This window comes from Typopeltis vanoorti, chromosome 8, assembly GCF_054136105.1.
Source record: "Typopeltis vanoorti isolate ZY-2024b chromosome 8, IOZ_Tvanoo_1.0, whole genome shotgun sequence".
NCBI lineage: Eukaryota > Metazoa > Arthropoda > Arachnida > Uropygi > Thelyphonidae > Typopeltis > Typopeltis vanoorti.
In genome coordinates this window covers 130,252,746-130,278,401 of record NC_143556.1, presented here as the reverse complement: position 1 = coordinate 130,278,401, position 25,656 = coordinate 130,252,746, and the positions used below count along the sequence as shown (strand labels likewise).

The 25,656-nt window shown below is 35.1% G+C and overlaps 1 protein-coding gene across 1 annotated transcript in view; it reads right to left on the bottom strand.

The window, feature by feature from the left end:
* LOC150104352 (ferry endosomal RAB5 effector complex subunit 4-like) overlaps positions 1–25,656 on the bottom strand; it is a 267,536-nt gene that overhangs the window by 190,101 nt on the left and 51,779 nt on the right. Inside the window, exon 3 of the mRNA XM_090396938.1 lies at positions 10,309–10,432. Coding sequence (XP_090253064.1) covers positions 10,309–10,432 — 124 coding nt within the window. The remainder of the gene's footprint in view (positions 1–10,308; positions 10,433–25,656) is intronic.

Below are 25,656 nucleotides of genomic sequence, written 5' to 3'. Positions count from 1 at the left end.
AATGTGTTGGAAATTGCTAATGATCTTTAATTCTTGTTTAAGAGCTTGTTGATTAGAGCAAATTGTTATAGCTCTGTTTTTAAGGGTGTTAATGATTCCAAATTTTTGCGATGGTGGTGGTATGAGTTAGCATGTACATATTGGCCAGTATGTGCCGGTTTGCTGTAAACCATATTAAAAAAAATATTCAACTCCTCTAAGGATCCTTTCCTCCCATTGGTACATCCTGGAGTTTATTGCATCTATTGCACCTGAAACTTACCTTATATTGGTGAAACTGGACATACAATTTTACATAAAAAAGAACACAAAAGACACATTAAATATAAAAATTTTGGTGAAGCAGGCCTCTCAGATCATGCTCTCAACACCTTACACCAAATTGATTTGAAAAGTACCTGCTCTTTACATCATACAAAAACCTGGTATGAAAGAAAATTTAAAGAAGCCCGTGAAATTCTGATTAACCACCCTAATCTCAACAATAATGGTGGCATAAAAATTCCAAGAATTTGGATGGCACATATTCAGCCTACTTAGTATCTATCATACTTCAGGACTTTAAGCAATTTTCAGCTTTTATTGGAAATTATTCCATACCAATTGGGTGAAATTTATATGTATAATCACATTTTTTTTATATATATATATATATATATATAAACATGTTGCTCTCCAGCCCAATTTAATTTTGTAACCTAATACATAATAATAGGACTCCAGCTTTGATATAGTAAAGATTTTTTTTTTCCAACAGAGGTCAGGCCAATAATTGTGTAACAGTTGGTCAGTAACTTTAGCAAACCATGTAGATTGTAATGCAGCTTGTTTCTCTGTATATATATGTATGCTCCAGATGATGACCTTAACATTTTGGTTTATATTAAACTAAAGTTTTGCTCTAACATGGTAGTTGTCTCCATAATTTTCCATAGTGATCTGACAGAGAGTACAAGTATTATTGATACTAATTCTGATGAACAGTGGCTGTAGATGTATTTGTAGAAGATGCAAGGAAAAAGTGCCTAAGTGAAAGTGAGTGAATTGTATTAGTCATGTATAGTCCAGTATCTTTATGGAGCTCTTCTGGACACCCCAGATATGGGAGCAATATTCAATGGTCAGACGGATTTGTGATTTGTAAAAAGCTAGCAGGTTGTTTGGGGTTAAGTAATGCTTCAAGCAAAAAATTAAACCTAAATTTACAGTCCTCTTACCTCCATGTCTGAGCTTTTTAAATAGCCTCCAGAATGTTTCACTACTTTCCTGATGTTCTTACCAAAGTCTTCCCTTGACTTCTGATTAGCTAGTTTTACACAGTGCTTCACTTTCTTACATTTTTCTCTATATTCTCTAAGAGCTGACTTACTTGCCAATAACTTTCGATATACTTTCTTCTTTTCCTTCACTGCCTCTTAACTTCCTGAGTCCACCATGGAGTAATGAATTTTCTATCCTTATAGACCTCAACACATGCCTCTCTGGCTGAGTCGATGTTTTCTTCAGGATTTGATTCGTTTCAAAACTTTCTTACACACTGTTCTTTTCAATATGAAATTCAATTTTATACTCTGTATACTCGTGTCCTGAACCAGTGGGAAATTATCACTATCGACAATAACATAGTAAAAGTCTCATTGACTATTCCTTGCATTCAAAACATAACTACATATCTTCTCATCATAAACTTTTGTACATTTTTATTTTGGAATTTGCCATTAGTAATAACTAGTTCATGTCCTGAGCAGGAATCTAGCAGGTACTTACCATTATTATTAGCTCTGCTCTTTTCTCTAAATTTTCCCAAAACATTCTTACATGTCTTGTAATAATTTCTTACTCTGCTGTTTAGAACTCCAAGGATCAACTTTTCCTTTTTTGTTTTGTCAACTGCCTTCTCTAATGCCTAAAAATTCTCCAATTCTTCCTTATCAGTCTTCTGTGGGACTATAAGCACAAATAAGTCTCACTATCCAGTTCTCAATTCTGATATTAGTCCACATCACTATACTTGATACTGCCTGCCAATTAAGAAGATCATCCTCATATCTGGTGTTTAATATTACAACTACTCTTTCTTTTCTTTGATTGTTATTTCCTGCAATTTGCTTAGAAAGATCTCACCTGTTTATGACTTCATTGTTTCGGTAACACTAATATTTAACCTTGTACTTATTCAATTCTTCTTCTAGTTCCATTTATTTTCCATTGGCCCTTCTTATGTTGATGGTGATAATCTTGATTTCTGCTAATGTTGAATTGGGACATGCTCTGGGATTTGTTCTAGTAACTGACTTTTTGCTCTTTGCTCTGGTTCCCCAAAGAAAACAATAGGGGCACTGTTTAACCACAGTCAGCATGAAATTCCACCATGTTGTACCATCGTTTTGAGTTATGGTTTAAGACAATAAGAATGCAATTTGGTCAGCTAAATCTCAAATTGCCAGCCCATCTTCGTTCATTCAGTATCCAGTTAGATATCCAACAGAGTGCATCAGAAGCCCGACCAGGGCTTCTAACATTAGGTCAGAAGCACTGGTTGGTTCCCTGCATTCCCCAAAAGGCCATGAGGAGGTCTCCTCTCAATTATCCAGCCATGACCCAACAATTTATCTTTTAAAATTAGTTTCTTTACAATTGAAGAAATTCTGGGTATTAACTCAAAAATTAAACATCTTGAGTTGTGCCACTATTGCAGCCAGTGAGCGATATACTGAATTAAGTGAACCTATTTCAAATTAATATAATGAAATTATCTAAATGTTATTAGCTGTTAATAAAAGTCTGCAAATGTAATTTAAAAAAGGTGATCAGTAGTCATTTTTTATCCTGCTGACTAAGGCAAACATTAAGATTTGCTCTTACCCACAGTAAATTGTCATGGATGCATTAGTTGGCTACTGACAGCACCAACACATAACTACATACAGACTATTAGTGTAAATCTGGTGGAAAAATCTGACTTGGATTTTTTTAATGTGAACAGTGTAGGTATAAACAGACTAAAATAAATAATAAGTTGGGAGTTTATTTTTCACTTGGTTAGACTATAATAAGTTTAGTTTAATCCTTTATCTAAGTGTGAGCAAACAAAGTTTACGTCTGAAAGTATCTTCAGGACTGAGCTAAGGTGGTGCAACACCAAGGCAACTCGTGGCAAAGGTGGAGAAAGCTATCATCACTCCTTGTCTCAGTATCTCCCATAATGCAAAGCACATCTCCTTGCGGACATGTGTATACTGCCATGCATTAAGGGAAGCGCCACAACCCAGACTGGTTTCAACCTTATGAATAAGTGAAACGGGCTCTAAAAATAAGACGATCTCAAGAGATTGCCTAACTCTGCGTTGTTCCACTCAATGACAGGTTCACCCCGTCACCGAGAAGAACTTCTCAGCATTGCCTCTACCCAGTGGCAGGCTCACCCCACCACCAAGCACAGCCATAATCTCAGCAGTAGCCCCACTCAGAGACAGGCAAAAACCTGTTCCAAGCAGAGCCTCTCAGAACCCAAGTCTCACCTGCACCGGTTTCGACCTTTATTGAGGTCTCATCAGTGGGAGCCAGGCCCAGTAGTGGAGAGACCAAGGCAGAAGCAATGAGAGGTCATCCCCACCTACAGAAGTTGCCAAAAGGTGTACAACCTTATTATTAAATTACTCCGGATTCAGATAAAGATGTTGAGAGTTTATTTTTCACTTTTAGACTATAATAAGTTTAGTTTAATCCTTTATCCAAGTGTGAGCAAATAAAGTTTGCACCTGAAAGTATCTTCAAGACTGAGCCAAGGTGGTGCAACACCAAGGCAACTCGTGGCAAAGGTGGAGAAAGCTATCATCACTCCTTGTCCTAGTATCTCCCATAATGCAAAGCACATCTCCTTGCAGACATGTATTACTACTACTACTACTACGCATTAAGGGAAGGGCCACAACCCAGACCGTTTTCAACCTCTATTGAGGTCTCGTCAGTGGGAGCAAGGCCCAGTAGTGGAGACACTCAGTATGGGAGATACTGAGACAAGGAGTGATGGTAGCTTTCTCCACCTTTGTCACGAGTTGCCTTGGTGTTGCACCACCTTAGCTCAGTCCTGAAGATACTTTCAGGTGCAAACTTTGTTTGCTCACACTTGGATAACGGATTAAGCTAAACTTATAAATAATAAGTTTTGCATTATCATTATTTTTGATGCCCTAGGATTTATCGCATATCCAATTGAGAGAGAGAGCGTCTCACCATCACTATATGCCAACAGGCAAAGTCTTTACAGGAATTAGATTTCACTAATCTCCAACAAAGCAGAGATTTTCATATATCCTAATTTAAAGACTGCGACCTTCTAAACAAGTTTTAAATCTACAAGCAAACAAATTTTTAAAATTTCTTCAAAATAATAATTTTAAAAGTAATCTTGAAACCCAGTATTGCATGAGAAATAAAGAACTTGAGTATTTTGACGAAACAGTCATTTTACAAATTTTGCTCAGAAAGTCAGATGCATCACACACACACACACCAATTCCAAAAATGAAAGGTTGGAAATATATATTTAGTACAAATAAGGATTAGATAATCTGAGAAACATGTTATGCTAATACCAGCATAACATGTTTACCAACCCACAGCCTAATAGATGAAGAGTGGATATGCTATCTGCTCAGCTAAGCTGGCTTTATATCCGGTATCTAGCAGCAGAGATATGGTCAAGTAAATTATCACATAAAAATTTCTTTCACAATGAATGAATATTAATGAAACTAACATTTATGGCAACTTGTTCTGGTAAAATACTTATATAAGCTCTGTATTACTAAATCTTGGTATTCCTAGCCTAGCTCCCACTGATGAGACCTCAAAAAAGGTCGAAACCGGTCTGGGTAGTGGCCTCTTGCCTTTAACACAAAACATCATACATCTCCTTCTTGGAGATGTGTTTTGGCATTAAGGGTAAATATTAAGATTAGTGATCAGAGCTTATGCCACCTTTACCACGAGTTGCCTTGGTCTTGTACTACCTGTAGGATCAGCTAGACTTGCATCACTTGCAGGCGCAAACTTGACTTGTTTGTCTGTTTGCTTACTTGGGAAATGGAGTAAAACCAGGTTTAAAATTGCTTGGTATTTTTAACATTCCTTAACATTAATAAAACAATTAGTGAAAACAAAGCACTGCAGTATTTCAGATGAAGATACCTTAGAAAGGCTAAGAACTCTTTTTGCAAGACCTTGTAGGTTTTATGGTCTAACAAAAATCCACAAGACAGACATTCCACTGCATCCTATTGTACACTGTATTGATTCACCTACTTACATAGCCAAATATTTAGCGAACTTATTGAAATCACATATAGGCAATAATGCACTTTTTTGAAAAACTCTTCTGATTTCTTAAATAAATTCAAAAATGTCTCCTTACAACCTACTGATCTTATGGTGAGCTTTGATGAAGAATCTCTATTCACAAATGTACCTCTCAAAGAGACTTTACAATTACTTACTGACATCTTCCCACAAGATATCGTAAAATTATTTGGATTGGTAATGCACTCCAGTTATTTCTTGCATCAAAACAAATTCCACAACCAAGTAGAAGAAACTGCCATTGGAATTCCGCTTTTCCCTGCTCTAGCCAACTTTTATTTGGAGCATTTAGAAGACATCCTTTTTTCATCTATATACCCACAAACTTCATTCTGGGTTAGATATATAGATGACTCTTTTTGCAGTGTGGCCTCATAACAGGGATTCCTTAACTTCCTTTTTAGCCAAAATCAATACTTTATACTCTCTATGAAATTCAACATGGAAATTGAAAAAGATAACAATTATCCTTTTTAGACATCCTTCTCATCCGCTCGCCATCAGTTAATTGAACAACATCTGTTTACAGAAAACCCACTTTTAATGGACATTACATTCGCAAACAATCTGCTCATCGTCCTTCTCAAAAGACAGGAATCATAAAATGTTTAATTCGATGAGCTAGAACTAATTGTTCAACTTCCCATCATTTGCAGAAAGAACTTTCTACCATCAAACATTACATGAAATTAAATGATTTCTCCGAAAAGACTACACAACATCTGTTCGAATCCTACACGCCAAACCAAAACAAAGAATCAATATGTCAAGTTTCAATCCCATATATCTCCAAAATTTCAGAACCAATTTCAAGAATCCTGAAGAATTTTGATCTAACAGCTACTTATATTCAATAAAATATCCACCTATTTCCCATTGTCTAAAGATAAATGCTCAACTATGCATCTTCATGGTGTATACCAAGTTCAATGAGACTGCCATCTTTCTTACTTTGGACAAACCGGATGCTCTATAGAAAAAGAATACAAGAACATCAATCTTATATTCTTCACAACAAATCCAGTAAGTCCTGATTGGTGCAACACGGAATAGAGACAAGCCGCAACATTCTCCGGTCTAAAACTCTCCTTGTACACAGATGTCGATATAAATTCGAATGCCGATTCAAAGAGAGTGCTGAGGCCTTACTTCAATGCCCTAACTTGAACCAGAATGATGACTGCATATCCTTTTCAAAAATATGGGAAAGTTTGATTCCAATAACACATTAATTTTTTAGTCTTTAATTAATACCTTCTAGATACTACATGTGTCTAATAATATCTTTAATATGATTTTATAAATTAAGTTTTTTTGTATGACATTGTAAATTTATACATGTAATTTATTTCTGCACTCTTGTTTACCTTTCTTCAGTGAAATGATGTCGTGATTAGCTATGTAACATCACACGACTCATTCTAATTTTGAATGATCAATTGCTTGTAAAAGACTGTTTCCTGTCAAACCACTGATGACAGTTTGTTATTTTCAAACTGAAATATCTGGCAATATATTAAATGTACTTTTCTTGTGCTGACGTGTTGATAATTCAGAATTAGCATCTTTTCTGTGAAAGTAGTTACTCACACAAGATATGCTGCCAAACACAGCTAAGATCCTCAGAGGAAACTGATTCATTCTGGTAAATGTAACAAGTTAAAAAAATAAATAAAAATTTTAAAAAAAAAGAATGGAACACCAACTTTATCATACTTTCTTTCATCCTTGAGTCACAGGATTTCAATAAAATTCCATCTGAATACATGAAACGTCAACACCAAAAGAAAATGAAATAGAACAAAAATCACCTTCACATGTTTTGAGATCTCAAAACTTAGTGAGATCAGTACTCTCACAATAGAGAGTACTGATCAGACACTGTGCAACAGTTTATATTCTTGACACACAGGGAAATGAGCTAAATTGCTGCTATTCAACTATCTTTACCAAAAACTGAGCTTTTATATTAAAGATGTATATTAAAATCAATGTGACCTCCCCTAGAACTTAAGTTTAACTTGTTTAAATGTCCTGTAATGTTTAATATAAATACAAGTACCAAAGCTAATTATTGCTGTCTAGTTTGCGCCTTTTTGTTTTTAAAAATATTTGAATCTCTTGACATAACAGCCAACAAGTCATCACATAGCAAGGGAATTCTACAAATTCACTTTCCTTGTTTTTGCTGAACAAGGAACAAGCTGTTGCTGATTCAGTCAATATGTTTGAAATTTATGTTTAATTTTTTTTTCTTTAAAAATTTCACGACATGTTCCATTTTCATAACTTTTAAGCAAAGAACGTCCTAACAGATTATTTAACAAACATTCAGATCAAATGAAAGAAAACTGCAATAATGGACTCACTGCAAGAGTTCCAAATGCAACTAGAAGTTAATCACTAACTAGTTGAACATTTGATATGGTGGGAGAAATCAACTAGAGTGCCCAAATGAGTGAGCTGCAAGAGTCCAGTAAATTATGTGCAGCATACATACGCAAGATTTAATATGCCTCACCTAAGTGATAACTAAGATTTGGTATAAGTGATGAAAAGCACTGTCACACTGTTCTGCATTCAGTGTTTGCATTTTTTTTTTTTTTTTAATGAAGAAAGCAAACACCAAATGTGAAGATTAAACCATCTTCCATTAGCCATCCCAAGATTAATCACTAACCAACAAATAATACTCATGTAAAGAGTTATCGTATAAATCACTAATGTACAACAAAATCATAAATAATTACATACAATTAAATTATAGCAGTGATGAATGATACTATTAACATTCCACTAGTGCTTATCAATAAAAATATACAGGGTCTATGCAGAAGTCATGAGACCTTCTATATAAAAATATATAGAAGGTCTCATGACTATCTTGGTAGTCATGAGACATTCTACCTTGGTATCACTTCTAGGTCTAGCTCCCACTGATGAGACCTCAATAAAGGTTGAAACCAATCTGGGTAGTGATCCTTCCCAGAATGCATAACATATGTTCATAAGGATATGAGCTTTGCATTATAGGATACTAAGGCAAGCAATGTGAAGTCATTAGCCTCTATATATATGAGTTTCCCAGTTGCGAAGTTAGTTCACATGAAAACTTTGCTTGCTTACACTTGGATAAAGGATTAAACCAAGAATATAATTTCTTAGCATCTTTAATTTATAGTAGATGACTTTTTTAATTTTTTAATCATAAATAACAACGACAAAAGGTTGGAAAATTATATTATACTACAGGTAAGGCCTGTGGTACTGAAATTGGTTGTTCAGACCAATTTCATGTTCTTGGTATTAGTAATATGAACACAAGTCTAAACAACAACCATTGCTATATATGACGTTTCAAATATTCCAATGCAGACATAACTGAATCTTGGTCTTATATTTTACTAAGTATATCCAAAATCATATTTAATTGGAATTCAAACAGTTTACAAAAAAGAAATATGTGATGAATTTTGTATACATAATAATGTAGGGCATAAGACATTCCATTATTAACAGCTTTAATTTTAGGCATTCTGCCTAAAAATTAAATTATTACTTATTTCAGTTAAGGGATATTACACCCCATATTGTTTCTTAGCCGAATATATAATAACTATATAAAGTTTGGCGATTCCAAGAGTAAGCAATACCTGGATAGTGCAACACCTGACCCATTTGGTAGTGCAAATTGAGGCAACTCATAGTAAGGGTGGAGCAAGCTCTGATCACTATTCTTGGTATTTACCCATAATGTGAACTTAGCTCCTAGGAGCTGTATTACTGTTCTACATTATGAGAGAAGGTCACTACCAGACCGGTTTCAGCCTTTATTGAGGTCTCATCAGTGAGTAGATAGACCTAGTTAATACCAAGTTTGTAGCAAACAAAACTTACATCCCTTCTATGAGAATTGCCAAGAAGGTGTCCTAATAAATTACTAATTATATGAAGAGCTAAAGGCTTCATTTCGGCAACATGAATTTATTTAAGTTAAGGGATATTACATCCCATACTGTTTCTTAGCCGAATAAGAAACTCAAGGAGTTTCATGCCGAATATATAAACTATATAAAGTTCGGCGATTCCAAACGTAAGCAAATACCTGGATAGTGCAATCACCGAACTTTATATAGTTTCTATGTTCTGCTAAGAAACAATATGGGATGTAATATCCCTTAACTTAAATAAGTTCATGTCTCCGAATTGAATTAGTAATTTATTAGGACACCTTCTTGGCAATTCTCATAGAAGGGATGTGAGTTCTGTTCGCTACAAACTTGGTATTAACTAGGTCTACCTACTCACTGATGAGACCTCAATAAAGGTTGAAACCGGTCTGGGTAGTGACCTTCTCTCATAATGTAGAACAGTAATACAGCTCCTAGGAGCTAAGTTCACATTATGGGTAAATACCAAGAATGGTGATTAGAGCTTGCTCCACCCTTACTATGAGTTGCCTCAATTTGCACTACCAAATGGGTCAGGTGTTGCACTATCCAGGTATTGCTTACGCTTGGAATCGCCGAACTTTATATAGTTATTATATATTCAGCATGAAACTCTTTGAGTTTCTTATTCGGCTAAGAAACAATATGGGATGTAATATCCCTTAACTTAAATAAGTTCATGTCGCTGAATTGAAGCCTTTGGTTCTTCATATAATTAGTAATTAAATTATTACATTTTTGAAGCAATTTTAATATGACTTTTAGAAATAAGTCTGTACTCAAATCCATTAAGAAAACACAGAAAATTTTTAGCCACCAGTTAATATTTTAAAAATATTTTGGAAAATATTTTAGTATCAAATATTTTATTTTAACATTAAATATTAAAACATTTTTAATAAAGAAATACCCATCATCCAAGAATTAAATATAATTTTTTTTTAAAAAATGCAAAAAATTGTGAACATCAGAACCTTTTTTAGTAAGTAATACTTACCAACAACTTCATCCCCTGGTTTAATAGTTGTTACAGCACTACCTACTTCTCGCACTATTCCAGCAATATCTTGTCCAGCTGGATACAGAGATTGAGATGAATCTCTATATAAAAGCTGGAGAATCTGAAGAAAATAATTAAAAAATAATAACCTAATAATTTCACTGATAAGCATAAGCAAGAAAACTAAATACAATAATTTCACATATTGGACCAGACACATATTAGCTATTGATGAAACTTTGAACATAAACAGTAACAAGTGATACTGCACAGCAAATGTTATGTTATGATATAACTGTTATCAACTTCCTCTTAAGGTTACAGTGAATTTAATCATCAACACTCAAAAATCATAGCAAAGAAACTGAAAACTACTGATAAGTTCTGAGCAAATCACATAGAATTAATGCTAACTATGAAAATTCATTAAAACAAATCCTCCACTACTGTTCCTAGAGTTTACTACAATGTGAGTTGAACAGAATCAGGTAGATAATAAATTGCCTAGTCTGGTAATGTAGCGTGCACTTGTTTGATTGTTCTTCCTCTTTAGAGATTCTACATATACTCTAATTAGAATTAGAGTATATGTAGAAAATACAATTAGAATGAGTATCTACGTTATAATTTCCCAAAAGAGTAAACAAGGTAGAAGTATCACAGATTTGAATTTATGATCTATATTCAGATCTCTGACCTCCATCTTAGTACATAAATTACTGGAGTAAATAATCCAAAATATTATCTCTAAAACTATATTCAACTTTTTGAAAATTAGTATATGTTTTTTTTTGAAATGTACATGCAATATCTGCAATAACTAAAAAAATAATATGATGTGCTCAACTATTGGGGATGCAGCACAAATGGTAGAGGACTTGCTTGGATTGAGAGAGAGAGAGAGTAGGATCAGTAGCCAGAGCAAAATCTCTTATGATAAGTAGCCAGCCTGGGTTGGCCGAGTGGTTAGTGTATCCGCTCTCCAGCCAAAAGGCTGCAGGTTCGAATCTCACCATGGGCATGGATGTTTGTAATTGTCTGTGAAAATACTAGTGGTGGTGGACAGTAGATGGCACTGGTGTAGATGATACAGTTGGTGGATGAGATTGAGTGGTGGAGACTGAGTTGTAGACTAGAGGTCTTCCCTTAATAAGTCTTGGACTCCCTGGAGGTGTCAAATAATAATAATAATAATAAGTAACTTATGTTCATTTTTACATGTTTTTCTAAAGAGATTGCACTGGAAGAAACGTCAGTTCTGTCTGTAATAATCTTGCATTTGTAATAACTTAACCATGGGCCTTTGTTAAAATAATATGGCACATGACATCATATAAGTAACGCTGTTAACCCATGTCCATATATAGCAATTTCAGAAGATGCACGAAGTATGATGTCATCATGTTTGGATGCAAATACATGACCAAACATGGAAGTTTCGAGAGAAGCGTGCATGCATACAATGGAAGTCCAGGCCTTTATAAGGCAAAACGTTGAGAAGGACTATGCCTTAGGTTTCTCGATCTTCTTTTACCTGGATCCACTGCCACGTGAGGTCTGTTGTCAGTAATCAAATGAGAAGCATCGTAGGTCTTAAGTTTCTCAATCTTCTCTTACCTGTGTCCATCACCACATGAGGTCTATTGTCGGTAATTGAAAGAGAAGCATCATAGATCTGAGGGTTCTTAATCTTCTCCTACCTGGATCCACCCCCATGAGAAGTATTGTGTCGATCATCGGAAAGCCTTGCTAAGAAAGAGCTGCACAGTGCCGCCATGTTAAGGATCCTAGAGGGCATAGAATAATCGAAGACTCAAACAAAGAAGAAAATTGGCAGAAAGTCATGAACAAGCCAGCAGAATTAAAAAAAAAAAAAAAAGAGCACTTTCATGTGGACAAAAGATTCATGTAAAAGGCAATGCTGAATGAGAATTATAAGTACTTACACATGTGATATTCCCAAGCAAGAACGTACATCAAGTGTGTCTGTTTATGAGTACAATAAGATTGTATAAGTTAATAATGAAATAAGCTCACTCAAGGTGTGTCTTAATCTAAACTGTGTATATGTGATTATTGTAAGAGTAAGAAGAGTACCATACTACACAATCGATACAAAATTAATAACGGAAAAAACTCACATACAAAGATTATTTAATAGTATAATTTTCGCCTGTGTGCCACAGGCATCTTCAGTACATTAAGCTCAAATTAAACAATAACTGACAATTCCAAAAAAGCGCCACCTAAGTAGTTGGCGCTTTTTGGAATTGTCAGTTATTGTTTAATTTGTAAGATAACTAAAAAGGTCCATAACTTTCCTTAAAAAAAAAAAAATCAATACAATACAAAGTCAGGAAAGATTAGCTGTTTGTAAAGTACTATCTCCCATAAAGGGGATAGACGTAAGCTGTCGGATCTGTTTAAGTTAGGAGAATGAAGTAGAGTTTCACGTGTTTCTTTATAAAGGTGTTCTATGAGAAACCGACTTTTGTGAAGAACTCTTGTCTTTCTCCAATGCACTCTGTGTCTAGTGAAGATGGCATGTTCTACAAGTCCAGACTTTTCATGTTTAAAGTATTCAATATAAGATTGGTGTTCTTCTAGCCGAATAGGAGTAGATCTTCCCGTTTGTCCGAATTAAGATAATCCACAAGAGCATGGAATCTGGTCGACAACTGGATGATTAAGATGTGGAAGCTTCTCCTTAGGAGAAGTGAGAAAGGTGGAGATTTTTCTGAATGGTCGAAAGGCAACAAAAATATTCAGTGGTTTTAAAACTTTTGCTATACGTTCACTGATGCGTTGTACACAAGGGATAGTAATGCGCATTGTTTCCTCTGTGTTTAAAGAGGAAGACATATTAAAACTACTCAAAGTTCTTTTAATGAAGCAATTCTTATAACCATTAGATAGAAAGGAAGAAGTTATATATTGTAGTTCTTTCTGCAAAAGATTGTCCGAAGAACAAAAGAAGTGGGCCCGATGAACCAGTGTTTTAGTTCCTGCCTATTGACTGGGATGGTGATGAGATTCCGCATGGATATAATGGCCTGTATGAGTCTTCTTTCTATAAACTGAGAAATGTAGGTTACCATCTGGTTGGCAAAGAATTAGAAGATCTAAAAAGACTAACTGCTTATTTGATTCTACTTCTAGGGTAAACTTGATCCTAGGATGAAATGCGTTTAACTTAGTGAGAAAGTTAAAGTTCATTGAAAAGCCATATTCCTTGTTGAAGTTCATCCGAAAAGCCATATTCCATACAGCAAAAATGTCATCGACATATCTGAACCAATGAGTAGGTCTGGGAGAAATGTTGTCAAAGATACGTTGTTCAAAATGTTCCATAAAGAAATTGGAGATAGCAATAGAAAGAGGGTTACCCATTGCTGTTCCTTCAATTTATTGATACAACTTATTTTTAAAGGAAAAATAACCAGAATTTATTACAAAATCAGATACGTTTACAATGTCTGAAGGAAATTCCTGTTGTAGTAATTCAATGCTTTCCGAAAGAGGCACATTTGTAAATAAAGAAACAACAGCTAAACTGATCATGATATCAGAAACGTCCAAGTGAAGATCTGAAATTTTATTTTTGAAATCCTCAGTTCTTCTAATTGAAGAGGAGAGTAAATTTGATAAAAATTTTGAGATTTTGTAAGTGGGGCAACCTATACAATCTACGACTGGCCTTAACGGAATGCCTGGTTTATGAACTTTTGGAAGACCATACAATCTAGGTGGACAACCGAAGAAGGTTTTAAGTTTTTTCTTTTGATCTTCATTCCATGCACAAAATCTTTTTCATGCCAAGCCTCCTCATCCTAATCTTTCTTACTCTGAGTTTAAAGCATTGAAATCACTGAAAAATAACAATAATTTAATTATTACGAAAGCTGTAGTGATTCAAGATAGGAAGGAATATGAGAGAAAAATGTCTCTTATACTTTGCGGCTGTTCAACTTATAGGCCTCTTACATCGGATCCTACCCGGAGACAATTGAAGAGACTTAATTCTCTTATAGATAATGTATCTACATGGAATGAAGATCAAAAGAAAAAACTCAAAATCTTCTTCCGTCGTCCTCCTAGATTGTATGGTCTTCCAAAAGTTCATAAACCAGGCATTCCGTTAAGGCCAGTCGTAGATTGTATAGGTTGCCCCACTTACAAAATCTCAAAATTTTTATCAAATTTACTCTCCTCTTCAACTAGAAAAACTGATACTTATATAAAAAATACTTTGGATTTCAAAAATAAAATTTCAGATCTTCACTTGGACGTTTCTGATATCATTGATCAGCTTAGATGTTGTTTCTTTATTTACAAATGTTCCTTTATCTGACAGCATTGAATTACTGCAACAGGAATTTCCTTCAGACATTGTAAAAATATTTGATTTTGTAATACATTCTGGTTATTTTTCCTTTAAAAATAAGTTGTATCAATAAATTGAAAGAACAGCAATGGGTAATTCTCTTTCTCCTGCTATCTCCAATTTCTTTATGGAACATTTTGAACAACGTATCTTTGACAACATTTCTCCCAGACCTACTCATTGGTTCAGATATGTTGATGGCATTTTTGCTGTATGGAATGGCTTTTCGGATGAACTTCAACAATTTCTCACTAAGTTAAACGCATTTCATCCTAGGATCAAGTTTACCCTAGAAGTAGAATCAAATAAGCAGTTAGTCTTTTTTAGATCTTCTAATTCTTCGCCAACCAGATGGTAACCTACATTTCTCAGTTTATAGAAAAAAGACTCATACAGGCCATTATATCCATGCGGAATCTCATCACAATCCCAGTCAAAAGGCAGGAACTAAAACACTGGTTCATCGGGCCCACTCCTTTTGTTCTTTGGACGATCTTTTACAGAAAGAACTACAATATATAACTTCTTCCTTTCTATCTAATGGTTATAAGAATTGCTTCATTAAAAGAACTTTGAGTAGTTTTAATATGTCTTCCTCTTTAAACACAGAAGAAACAATGCACATTACTATCCCTTGTGCACAAAGCATCAGTGAACGTATAGCAAAAGTTTTAAAACCACTGAATATTTTTGTGTCCGCGCGGTTAGCCTAGTGGCTATGTGCTTCGCAACCATATGCCTGGGGAAGGAGTGTCCTAGGTTCTATTCCCGTCGGTGACGTGAGGAGCTGAAGGATCTTCCTCAGCCATAGCCAAGTTAGCCAGTCTTGGGCGTGGACAGCAGGGTTTTTTCCCCAGTTTATTCTGGGGTTTTTCATCCCGCAAAGCAGGCAAACTGGCCTTGAGAACTCAACACTACAGGCCATAGGATACACCGGGGCATAAGGCTGACCACCTTATCCTGTAAAACGGAGTGAGGTCCAATGATCAATGGACCCTCGACACCGCAAGGTAAAAGAGGATATAAGGAAGATGAGATGAGATGAGAATATGTTTGTTGCTTTTCGACCGTTCAGAAAAATCTCCACCTTTCTCACTTCTCCTAAGGACAAGCTTCCACATCTTAATCATCCAGTTGTCTACCAGATTCCATGCTCTTGTGGATTATCTTATTTCGGACAAACGGGAAGATCTGCTCCTATTCGGCTAGAAGAACATCAATCTTATATTGAATACTTTAAACATGAAAAGTCTGGACTTTCAGAACATGCCATCTTCACTAGACACAGAGTTCATTGGAGAAAGACAAGAGTTCTTCACAAAAGTCAGTTTCTCATGGAACGCTTTTATAAAGAAACACGTGAAACTCCTACTTCACTCTCCTAACTTAAACAGATCCGACAGCTTACGTCTATCCCCTTTATGGGAGATAGTACTTTACAAATCAGCTAATCTTTTCTAACTTTTTATTGTATTGATTTTTTTTTTTTTTTAGGAAAGTTAATGACCTTTTTAGTTATCTTACACCAGCTACTTAGGCGGCACTTTTTGGAATTGTCAGTTATTGTTTAATTTGAGCTTAATGTACTGAAGATGCCTGTGACACACATGCGAAAATTATACTATTAAATAATCTTTGTATGCGAGTTTTTTCCGTTATTAATTTTGTATCGATATGTCTACTCATGGTATACCTCTTTTAAAACTTAAAAATTCATACTGCATAATGTAATTTAATATTGAATTAAGCTTGTCCGTGCCTTATTTTCAGTTTGTGTATGTATGTATGACTAGCGGGATATTGAAGATTGTGATTTAACTTTAAAAGAAGAAACACATAACTAAGCCTGAATCAGGATGAATTGAAATTAACAAAGAATTGTAATGCAATTATATATATCATCATCAGCAGCAGCAGCTGTCGATCCACTGCTGGATGAAGGCCTTTCCAAGATTACTCCTAAACTGTCTGTCCATTGCTCCCCTTTCTCATGTCACTCCTGCAAATCTGATATCATCAATCTACCGTGATTTAGGTTGGCATCTTGGTCGTTCTTCTTTTCGCGGAATCCAATCTAGTACTTCTTTTGTCCATTGTTGATCTTGTCTTTGAGCGATATGCCCAGCCCATTCCCACTTCAGAAGTTTCACTCTTCCTATGATGTGAGACACTTTGGTTTAATTCTTTATCCACGTGTTCCTTTCGTGATCCAGTCTTGCAATACCAAGCATACTTCTTTCTATACTAAATTGTGTTGTTCTTAATTTTTGAATTTCCTTTACATTTAGCGTTGATGTTTCACAGCCAAATGTCAATACAGAAAGAATATATTGGTTAAAAACTTTTCTTTTCAGACATAATGGTAGTTGGCTTTTGAATATTGAATGTAATTTTCCAAATGCTTTGCACCCAAGCATTGTGCGTCTTTTAATTTCATCCATGATATTTTGTTCCATTGTATATAATGATCATCATCATCATCAAATTCCTGCCATGTACCCTCAAGGGGTGTACAGGATATGACAGTACTACATGAAAAAATTACATCATTACTAACTTCCTATCTACAATTTTCCTCCAAATCAGTCAGTTACTTGTCAAGACTCCAACATTATCAGATCTTATATTTCTATCATCTAAGGCACTTTGTACCGTATCAATCCACCTATATCTTGGTCTTCCTCTGGGTCGTTTTCCTGCCAACCTGGCAGAGAACACTTGTTTTGCTAATCTTTCCTCTCCCATTCTATTTAAGTGACCATATCACCTGAGATTAACTCTGCTAACGCATTCCTGGATTTACTTGTAATTTACTTGTTTAATTTCATCATTATTGATTTTTATTATTTCTGGTTGGACACAGCTATTGAACATAACTTGGGTCTTCTTTAAGTCTATCTTTAGTCCAGCTGTGTTGCTAACAATTTGGAGTTCTTGGATATGAGTCTGTAATTCATGAGCAGTTGAAATAAAGCTAACTATGTCATCTGAAAGGAAATGGCTTAAATATCTTCCATTTATCTTCAGACCTTTCCTTTCCCAATCAAGAAGTTTGAATATTTCTACTAGGCATGCTGTGAATAATTTCAGAGATATTGTGTCACCCTGTCTTATACCTTTCTATATTTCCGCAGTAGGGATTTTTCCATTGAAATGAAGCTGCTGTGGCATTGGTATATGATGATTTGATGGTCCTGATATATGGCTCCTCCACTTTTGGTTTCGTAATGCTTTAAATATTGCACAAGCTTTTACTGAATCAAAGGCTTTCTCATAATCAATAAAATCAAGACATAATGGTAACTGATATTCATTACACCGTTCAATAATCTGTTGTACAACTTGAACATGGTCCATTGTATTAAACCACTTCGAAAGGCTGCCTGTTCTTTTGGTTGTGCTAGGTCCTGAGTCGTACAAAGCCTACGAGGTAAGACTTGTAAACACTCTGTAAAACACCGTAGACTGATGGGTCGGTAGTTTGCCAAGTCTTCTATCTCACCTTTTTTATGCAGCAAAATTAGCTTAGCCATCTTCCATTTTCTTGGTATATCGTTTTTCTTCAGGCATAAAGTAAATAATTTTGCTAAGAGTTTGTAGATAATTTCTCTAGTTGCTTTTAGAAGTTCAGCTATAACTCCATCCTCACCTGCAGCTTTCCCATTTTGCAAGCTTTGGATGCTCCACATACCTTCTTGTAGAATGTCTGGTACTTCAGCTATTTCATAGTTGCCTTCTTCATTTAATTCATCATCCTGATATAGTACTGAGTAAAATTCTTCAATTCTTTTTGTAATAGCATATCTATATCTGGTGATGGTTCCATCTTGTAGTTTGACTGCAACCATCTGTTTATTGTTGTTCATCTTTTTTGAGACTATGATTGTTTTCAATTGTTTGTTGTATGAATTTACAATTGAATTTTCTTAATTCTTCTGTGATACGTTTTCTGATCGTTTTGCACAATTCTGTGTATTCAATTTTATTCTGTAGGTTATTTGATTGTTTCATTTCTCTTTGTTTTTTCATCAGCTGTTTTGTTTCTTCAGAAATTTTGTCTTGTTTCTGTTATGTGGTACCAGCTGTTTCAAGTGAGCATTGTAAAAGGTTAATAATGTCATTACTTTCTGATGGATCAGCATTGTCATCTATAATGAGATTTTTAAATCAATTATTTAGTTCATGTCAGAATATATCTTATTTAATGTGGAGTTTGTGTACATCTATGTTTTGCTTTGATCTTCAAAACATTTTTCTTCTTTCTTTTTGGCAGTTTATTTGAACCTTACCATACGATGGTCACTTCCAATGTTGAAGGTGTTTATAACAGGGCAATCTTGAAAGATGTTTTTCTTATTGCTAAGGATAAAGTCAATTTCACTAGTTTTGCCATTGGGACTTTTCCATGTCCAGTTCCTATGTGTTTTTTTCTTGAAAAAAGAATTCATGATGTACAGGTCTTCTTTTTCTGCAAATTCTATAATATTAACTTTGCTCCTCTATCATCTCTCATGCCATATCCAAATTTTTTCATTGAGCTGTCAACTGAATGTTATATACCAATTCTAGCATCAAAATCTACCATTACAATTCTGAAATGATGTTTTCCTTTATTGTAAAGTTGGGCTACATCATGATAGAAGGCTTCAATTTCTTCCTCAGTATGCCTTATTGTTGGTACATGGACTTGGATGATCTTAAGAGTGTATCTTTTTGAGATTTGAACAACAATACTTGCTATTCGATCAGATATATTATCAAATTCTATTATGCTGTCCTTCAATTTTTTGTCGATCATGAATCCAACTTCACTGATTCTTTCCTTATCTTGGCCTCTATAATATAGTATGTCTTCATTTTTTAATTGAAGAATTTCTTCACCATTACGTCTAACTTCACACAATCCGAGAATGTCCCATTTTAGTCGCTTTATTTCTTCAGTTAGCCATGCTTCACTGCTCAGAGCCCTACAGTTTAAAGTTCCAAGGTCAAGTTTCCAATATGGATCAGACTGTGTAAATAGTCAACACATTGGACTGATTTTATGAATGAACTATCCCAAAAATTTCTAACCTGCATATGATTAAGTTTAAGTGATCAATAATTTAACCACGACTAACTAGAGGCAAAGATTAACATAAGCAGGGAATACAAACAATATCTGCTTTGTCTAAGTTAAAAATCTTATAATCTCACACTCAAGTACATGGCTTAACTAGCGCAGTCAAAAACAAATAAATTTGTTAAGACTACTGAGTGTGAGGACGTAAGATATACACTCTCTGTCCAAAAAGGAACTGAACTTTTCGAAAATAGAAGAAACTAGTGGCGCCACGTGTTGCATCTTTTTGTTGTTGAAAGCGGCAACCTTCATTAGTGTTGTGTCAACTGTTTATGACATTTGTTCATTAGAAGCCGAGTTATAGTGCCAAAAGTGACAGTGTGTTTTGACGAATGGTCAGTTGTCGAGATATTCATGCCGTACGCAACGAATGCTCGCTATCGATCGCTTCAAAACTTCGAGATAAAAGCACCATTGACTGTTTGGCCAGGTGGAACAAATTCTTTGTGGATAATGCCCTTGGAATCGTAGAAACAAATCAGCATGTCTTTACTTTTGACTTTTCCAAGCAGCTTTTTTTTTCTTTTTTTTTTTCCCAGATGCCCCTCTTCTGGTGGTCTCCACTCAGCACTTTGTTTCAGGCTCGTACTCAAAACACCACATTTCGTCACAGTAATGATCATTTCAAGGACGTTTGAGTCCTTATGAGAGGTTTAATGAGGTCCTCGCAGCGTTCAATTTGATACATTTTTTGGTCGTCAGTCGACTTGTGGAAAACAAATCGCGAATTCAATTTATGAAGGCCCAAACTCTTGGTCAAAATGTTGTGCACAGTTGATTTTGGAATCCCCAATTCATCTTCAATCAATCTCATGGATGATTTCGGGTTTTCTTTGATGAAATCCCGCACTTTTTGGATAACTTCGCTCAGTCCAGTGTTTGGATGGCCCGGCTTTTCGTCCTCCTCAGGCGTCTCATGACCACTTTGAAATCGCTTAAACCACTCGTAAACTTGAGTACAGGATAAGCATTCGTCACAGTATGCTTTTTGAAGCATTTGATGCGTTTCGGTAAAACTTTTGCCAAGTTTAACACAAAAGTCAATCGCAGCTCTCTGTTTGAAACTTATTTTCCGACCGTTCATCAAAACACACTGTCGCCCTTGGTACTATAACTTGGCTTCTAATGAAACAAATGTCATAAACAGATGAAAGAACATTAATGAAGGTTGCCGCTTTCGACAACAAAAAGATACAACAGGTGGCGCCACTAGTTTCTTATATTTTTGAAAAGTTCGGTTTCTTTTTGGACAGAGGGTGTAGTATAAATAAATAACCGGTGCTGGTCGATAGGTAAAGCAGTCATCCATTTGTGACAGATCACAAAGTTTAAGTAAAGAACAAAAGGACGAAGCAGGGTTGAGAAATACCGAATTGTAACACTAGCACCCCCACATAAATACTAGGTAGTGGATGGTTTTCATTTACCAGTGAAACACCACCACCACTTTGTCCTTTCTTTTAGTGCTGCACGGTGATCGGCATTCATTTTAGAAATTATGGACTTTACAACCATGTTATAAGTAACTCTTTTAATTTCCTGATGTTTCGATCTTCATATTAAGATCATCATCTGGAGTATATACAAATATACAAGGACAAGCTGAGTTACATTACACACAGTAAGCAAAAGAAACATTGCTTTGATCACCTGTTTTTCTACTGGCATGACCTCTAGTGAAAAAAAATAAAAATTTACAAATTAATTAATTATTTAGAAACTGCATCAAAGCTAAATTCTATTTAACAGAATTATTAAATTCTATTAAATATAATTTAGCTTTGATGTAGTTTCTAAATAATTAATTTGTAAATTTTACAAATTAAAAACGTCGGGAAATTAAAAGTTATTTATAACACGGTTGTAAAGTCCATCATTTCTAAAATGTGCCACTGCTTTGCTTATTGAGGGCCCTCTCTTATCACATGCAGTGAGAACGATACCCTCAGTGGCATACCAATCACAAGGAGGTGGTGGCAGACCATACCCCATTGAAAGATATAGCAGTAAAAAAGGTTCTGCAGGCTGGTTGATGGTTAGTACACAAAACCAAACTGGCTAGTATCGAATCTGGAGGTTCACCAATCAGATAGCATCGAATCCTGTTGCAAATTACTTTGCCAGTTTGTGACTGGAGGAGGATCGAGTACAGTGGTCGCAAGGGGAACTAGCGAGGCCACGTATAGAGACAGGAGGCCGAAAATTCATAAAAAACAACAAAAATGAAATCAAAAAATGAAAAAAATCTGTCAACATTAATTCTTACCAAATAAAAAGAAAAACGGTTTCATATCTGCTTTGCAAACACTGGTGGCCTAAACAGGAATATAAATGTGTACCACCACTGCCCTCCAAAGTCCAACCCCCGTGTCCACGTCGTGGAGGGTGGAAGCAGCATAAAGTAGAGGATTGCTTTGTAAGGTGAAGCACGGTGGGGACTTCGTGTGTCTTGGGCCAATACATAGCCATGAAACATTGACTTACAGAGAATCTTGAAAAATGGCTGTCTAAAGGGGCTCTGGCGAAGATGTTAGGACTGCAATGACATCTGATGGTTCATCATTGGCGGAAGAATTCATATATATCAATGGCAATGTGAAACAACTGGCAGGCAGAAGAATCTGAATACAGATCAATGGCTGGCAGATTGAGCCAAGTTATCTGGCTATTGCAGACATGAAAGAGATCGAGGCCGTACCACATTACTATCCTACAGTTGACCATGGAGAAACGGAAATATCTTACAAGCTATGCTTTGGAAGTTGGAACCTCTGCAACATCAAACTATAAATAGTTACAGGGAAGAAGACACTGAAACTGGGTAAAACGAGCACTGCAAAGGCACTCCATGATGATGTCAACTTAAATCCAAAATACAGGTCAGTATCTGATATACCTCGTTTCAAAACATGAAACAGTCTTAAAAATAATCGGAACTTGGAATGTGAGAACATTATAAAAACTAGGGAATTTTGACAACTATATACAAGAAATGAAAAGACTTGAAATGAAAAGTTGATGTAATGGGAATTAATGAAACAAGATGGCCTAACATGGGAAAATTAGAAAAAGACAGCTTTACATTTGTATATTCTGGTGGAGCGAAGCACGAATATGGAGTGGGTTTAATGATTTGTACAAACCCAGATAACTCTATAAGAAATCAAATAGATTTCATAATGATAAATAATAGATACAAAAATAATATAACCAGCATTATTCCGTATATAAACACTACTCCTTTCGAAGAATTTACCAACATTAAAACATACCCTGGTGCTGATATAGGTTCAGACCATAATCCTGTTGTGTCTACTTTAAAAATTAAACCAAAAAACATTTCTAAAACCAATTATACTGAAAGACTTGACAGCTCTGAATAGACCTGACAACATAATGGTGTATAACTCAGAAATTAGGAAAATATTAGATCATGTAGGATATAAAACAGAAGACAATATACTTTGCAACACAGGGGAAATTGATAACAGATGGTCAAATTTTAGAAGTGCAATATATGAGAGAGTTAACAAGATTATTCCAAAAACTAAACACAATAAGAAAAAAAAACCTGGATGACAGAATCAGTATTAGAACTTATGAATGAAAGATGAAGAAAGAAGAGTACACAACAGTATAGAATACTCAGTAAAATTATAAAAAATGAATGCAGGAAGGCTAAAGACAAGTGGCTAAATGAAAAATGTAGAAATAGAGGAATTGGACAACAAACGTAATAGTAAAGAAATGCATAAGTCAATCCAAGCTCTAACACATAAAAAGAAAAATTTCAACCATAAAAGATCAAAATGGAAAATGCTATTACAGACACAAGATATCATAAAAAGATGGAAGAATATGAAAAGTTGCAAGTTTTTTCACTTCGTTAGACTATAAATTATATATATATATTTAGTTTAATCCTTTAACCAAGTATAAGAAAACAAAGTTTGCACCTGAAGTATCTTCAGGACTGGGGCAACTCATGATAAAGGTGGTATAAGTTTTCATCACTTGCCTTAGTATCTTCTATAATGCAAAGCATATCTCCTTGCAGATATGTATAATTATTATTATAATGTCCATATTATTATACACATTATTAAGGTGTCACACCTTTTGGCAACTCATATAGGTAAATATCACTTCTCCATTACTTCCACCATGGTATCACCACTGGGTCTGGCTCCCACCGATGAGATCTCAATAAAGGTTGAAACCAGTCTGGGCAGTGGCCCTTTCTTTTGCCGGCTATCTCAGGGGTGTAGTGGGTGCAACGCACCCGGGCCCCCATGATCGAGTAGGCACAGTTGGTACACATTTGCAGAAACGTATTTTTTTTTTTTTTTTTCTTCTTCTTCTTCTAATTTTGCTTATAACTAAAGGGATTTCATCGACAGGATTTTAGGGCCCACAGTAATAATAATATCTCTGTGTTTCTCTATTATATTAGGGTTTTTTGCTTAACCCTTTTGATGTGTTTATGCAGTGCATAAAAAATTAACAAACATGATTTCATTTTTACCCTAAAATGCCTGATTCATCGTTAGTTTTTTTCTAATCTCTTACACATTTATATCATTTGGCTCGTTATATTCTTTATATATGGTTAGTCTAGAGGAGGGGTGGACAACCCTTAACATGCCTGCTAAATGTGGCACGTCAATGACTTTTTTCAGCATGCAACCCAGGGCTCATCTTAAAAAATAATTAAATAAAAAATACATTTCAAACATCTTCGCTGACACATATTTTAACTTAATATAATACAATTTTATTAAGTACAGCTATACCAAATAAAAATGCAATAATTAATTTCTCTACCAACTGTTTCATAATAATAAGTAATAAGAAAATTAGAAACAAACATCCTATTTCCAAGCCATCGATATATCTCCGCGATATACTGATGTACAAGTTTTGTCCAGTTGCATTATTCGTCAGGTATCCAGAGGTGGCACGACTCCTTTACTATCATTTGATATATCTTTTCATGTTTCGTAAAGAACGTATCCGTTTTCTAAAGTGTATTTGTATTTTATTAAATTTAAGTCATTAAAATATGGATTGGAAGTATTTATTGTCAATTAATATGTTTAACTTATTAGATATAAAAGTAAATTTCCTTAACACTGATTTTCGGAAATTAAAGTTTTCAGTTTTTTTCGTAAAATCCCCGCATATATTGCAATTGATATTTCCTGCCTAGAGAGCAGTTTCCTTGTGTGCATCCAACCCAAATAGTACCATCTGCTTTCCCATTATTTCAAGCAAAAATTAGCAGTAATTTACAAGACTCGAGATACTTAATGAACAATCCTTCACGAATGACTAATGAACAGACAGCCATGGTACCAGGCCAGTAAAGATGTGTGCATATGATTGGTGTGGTATTAACAAAAGATCGCACAAGTCAAAGATAAAATCAGCAGACAGTTTTTGAATTGAAATGCTAATTCTCTTCAACCAAATTCAATATCTGAAAATGCCATAACAATATTCACTATATATTTCCTAGCTTTAACACGTTCTGTTGATTTTTATTGTTGCTCTGCATTTGAACTGGGGGGACAGATTCCCACACATCTAGTTTTTAGTGTTTGCCAGTGCAGCATATGGTTTTGCTTGTGGCTAAATAGCATAGTTTTTTAGGGAAGGGACATGCGATTCATTAGTTAGTTCCATTTTTATCCCAGCTGTCTCTAATTGCACTATTTGTTGAGAAATATATTACACAGACTGCAAATGTCTGTACCTTATTCGGTGATACAATAAAACGACCTGCTTTTACTTGCGTCTGCAGACGTATTGGCTAGCATGGAGGGTGCATGGTTTGCCA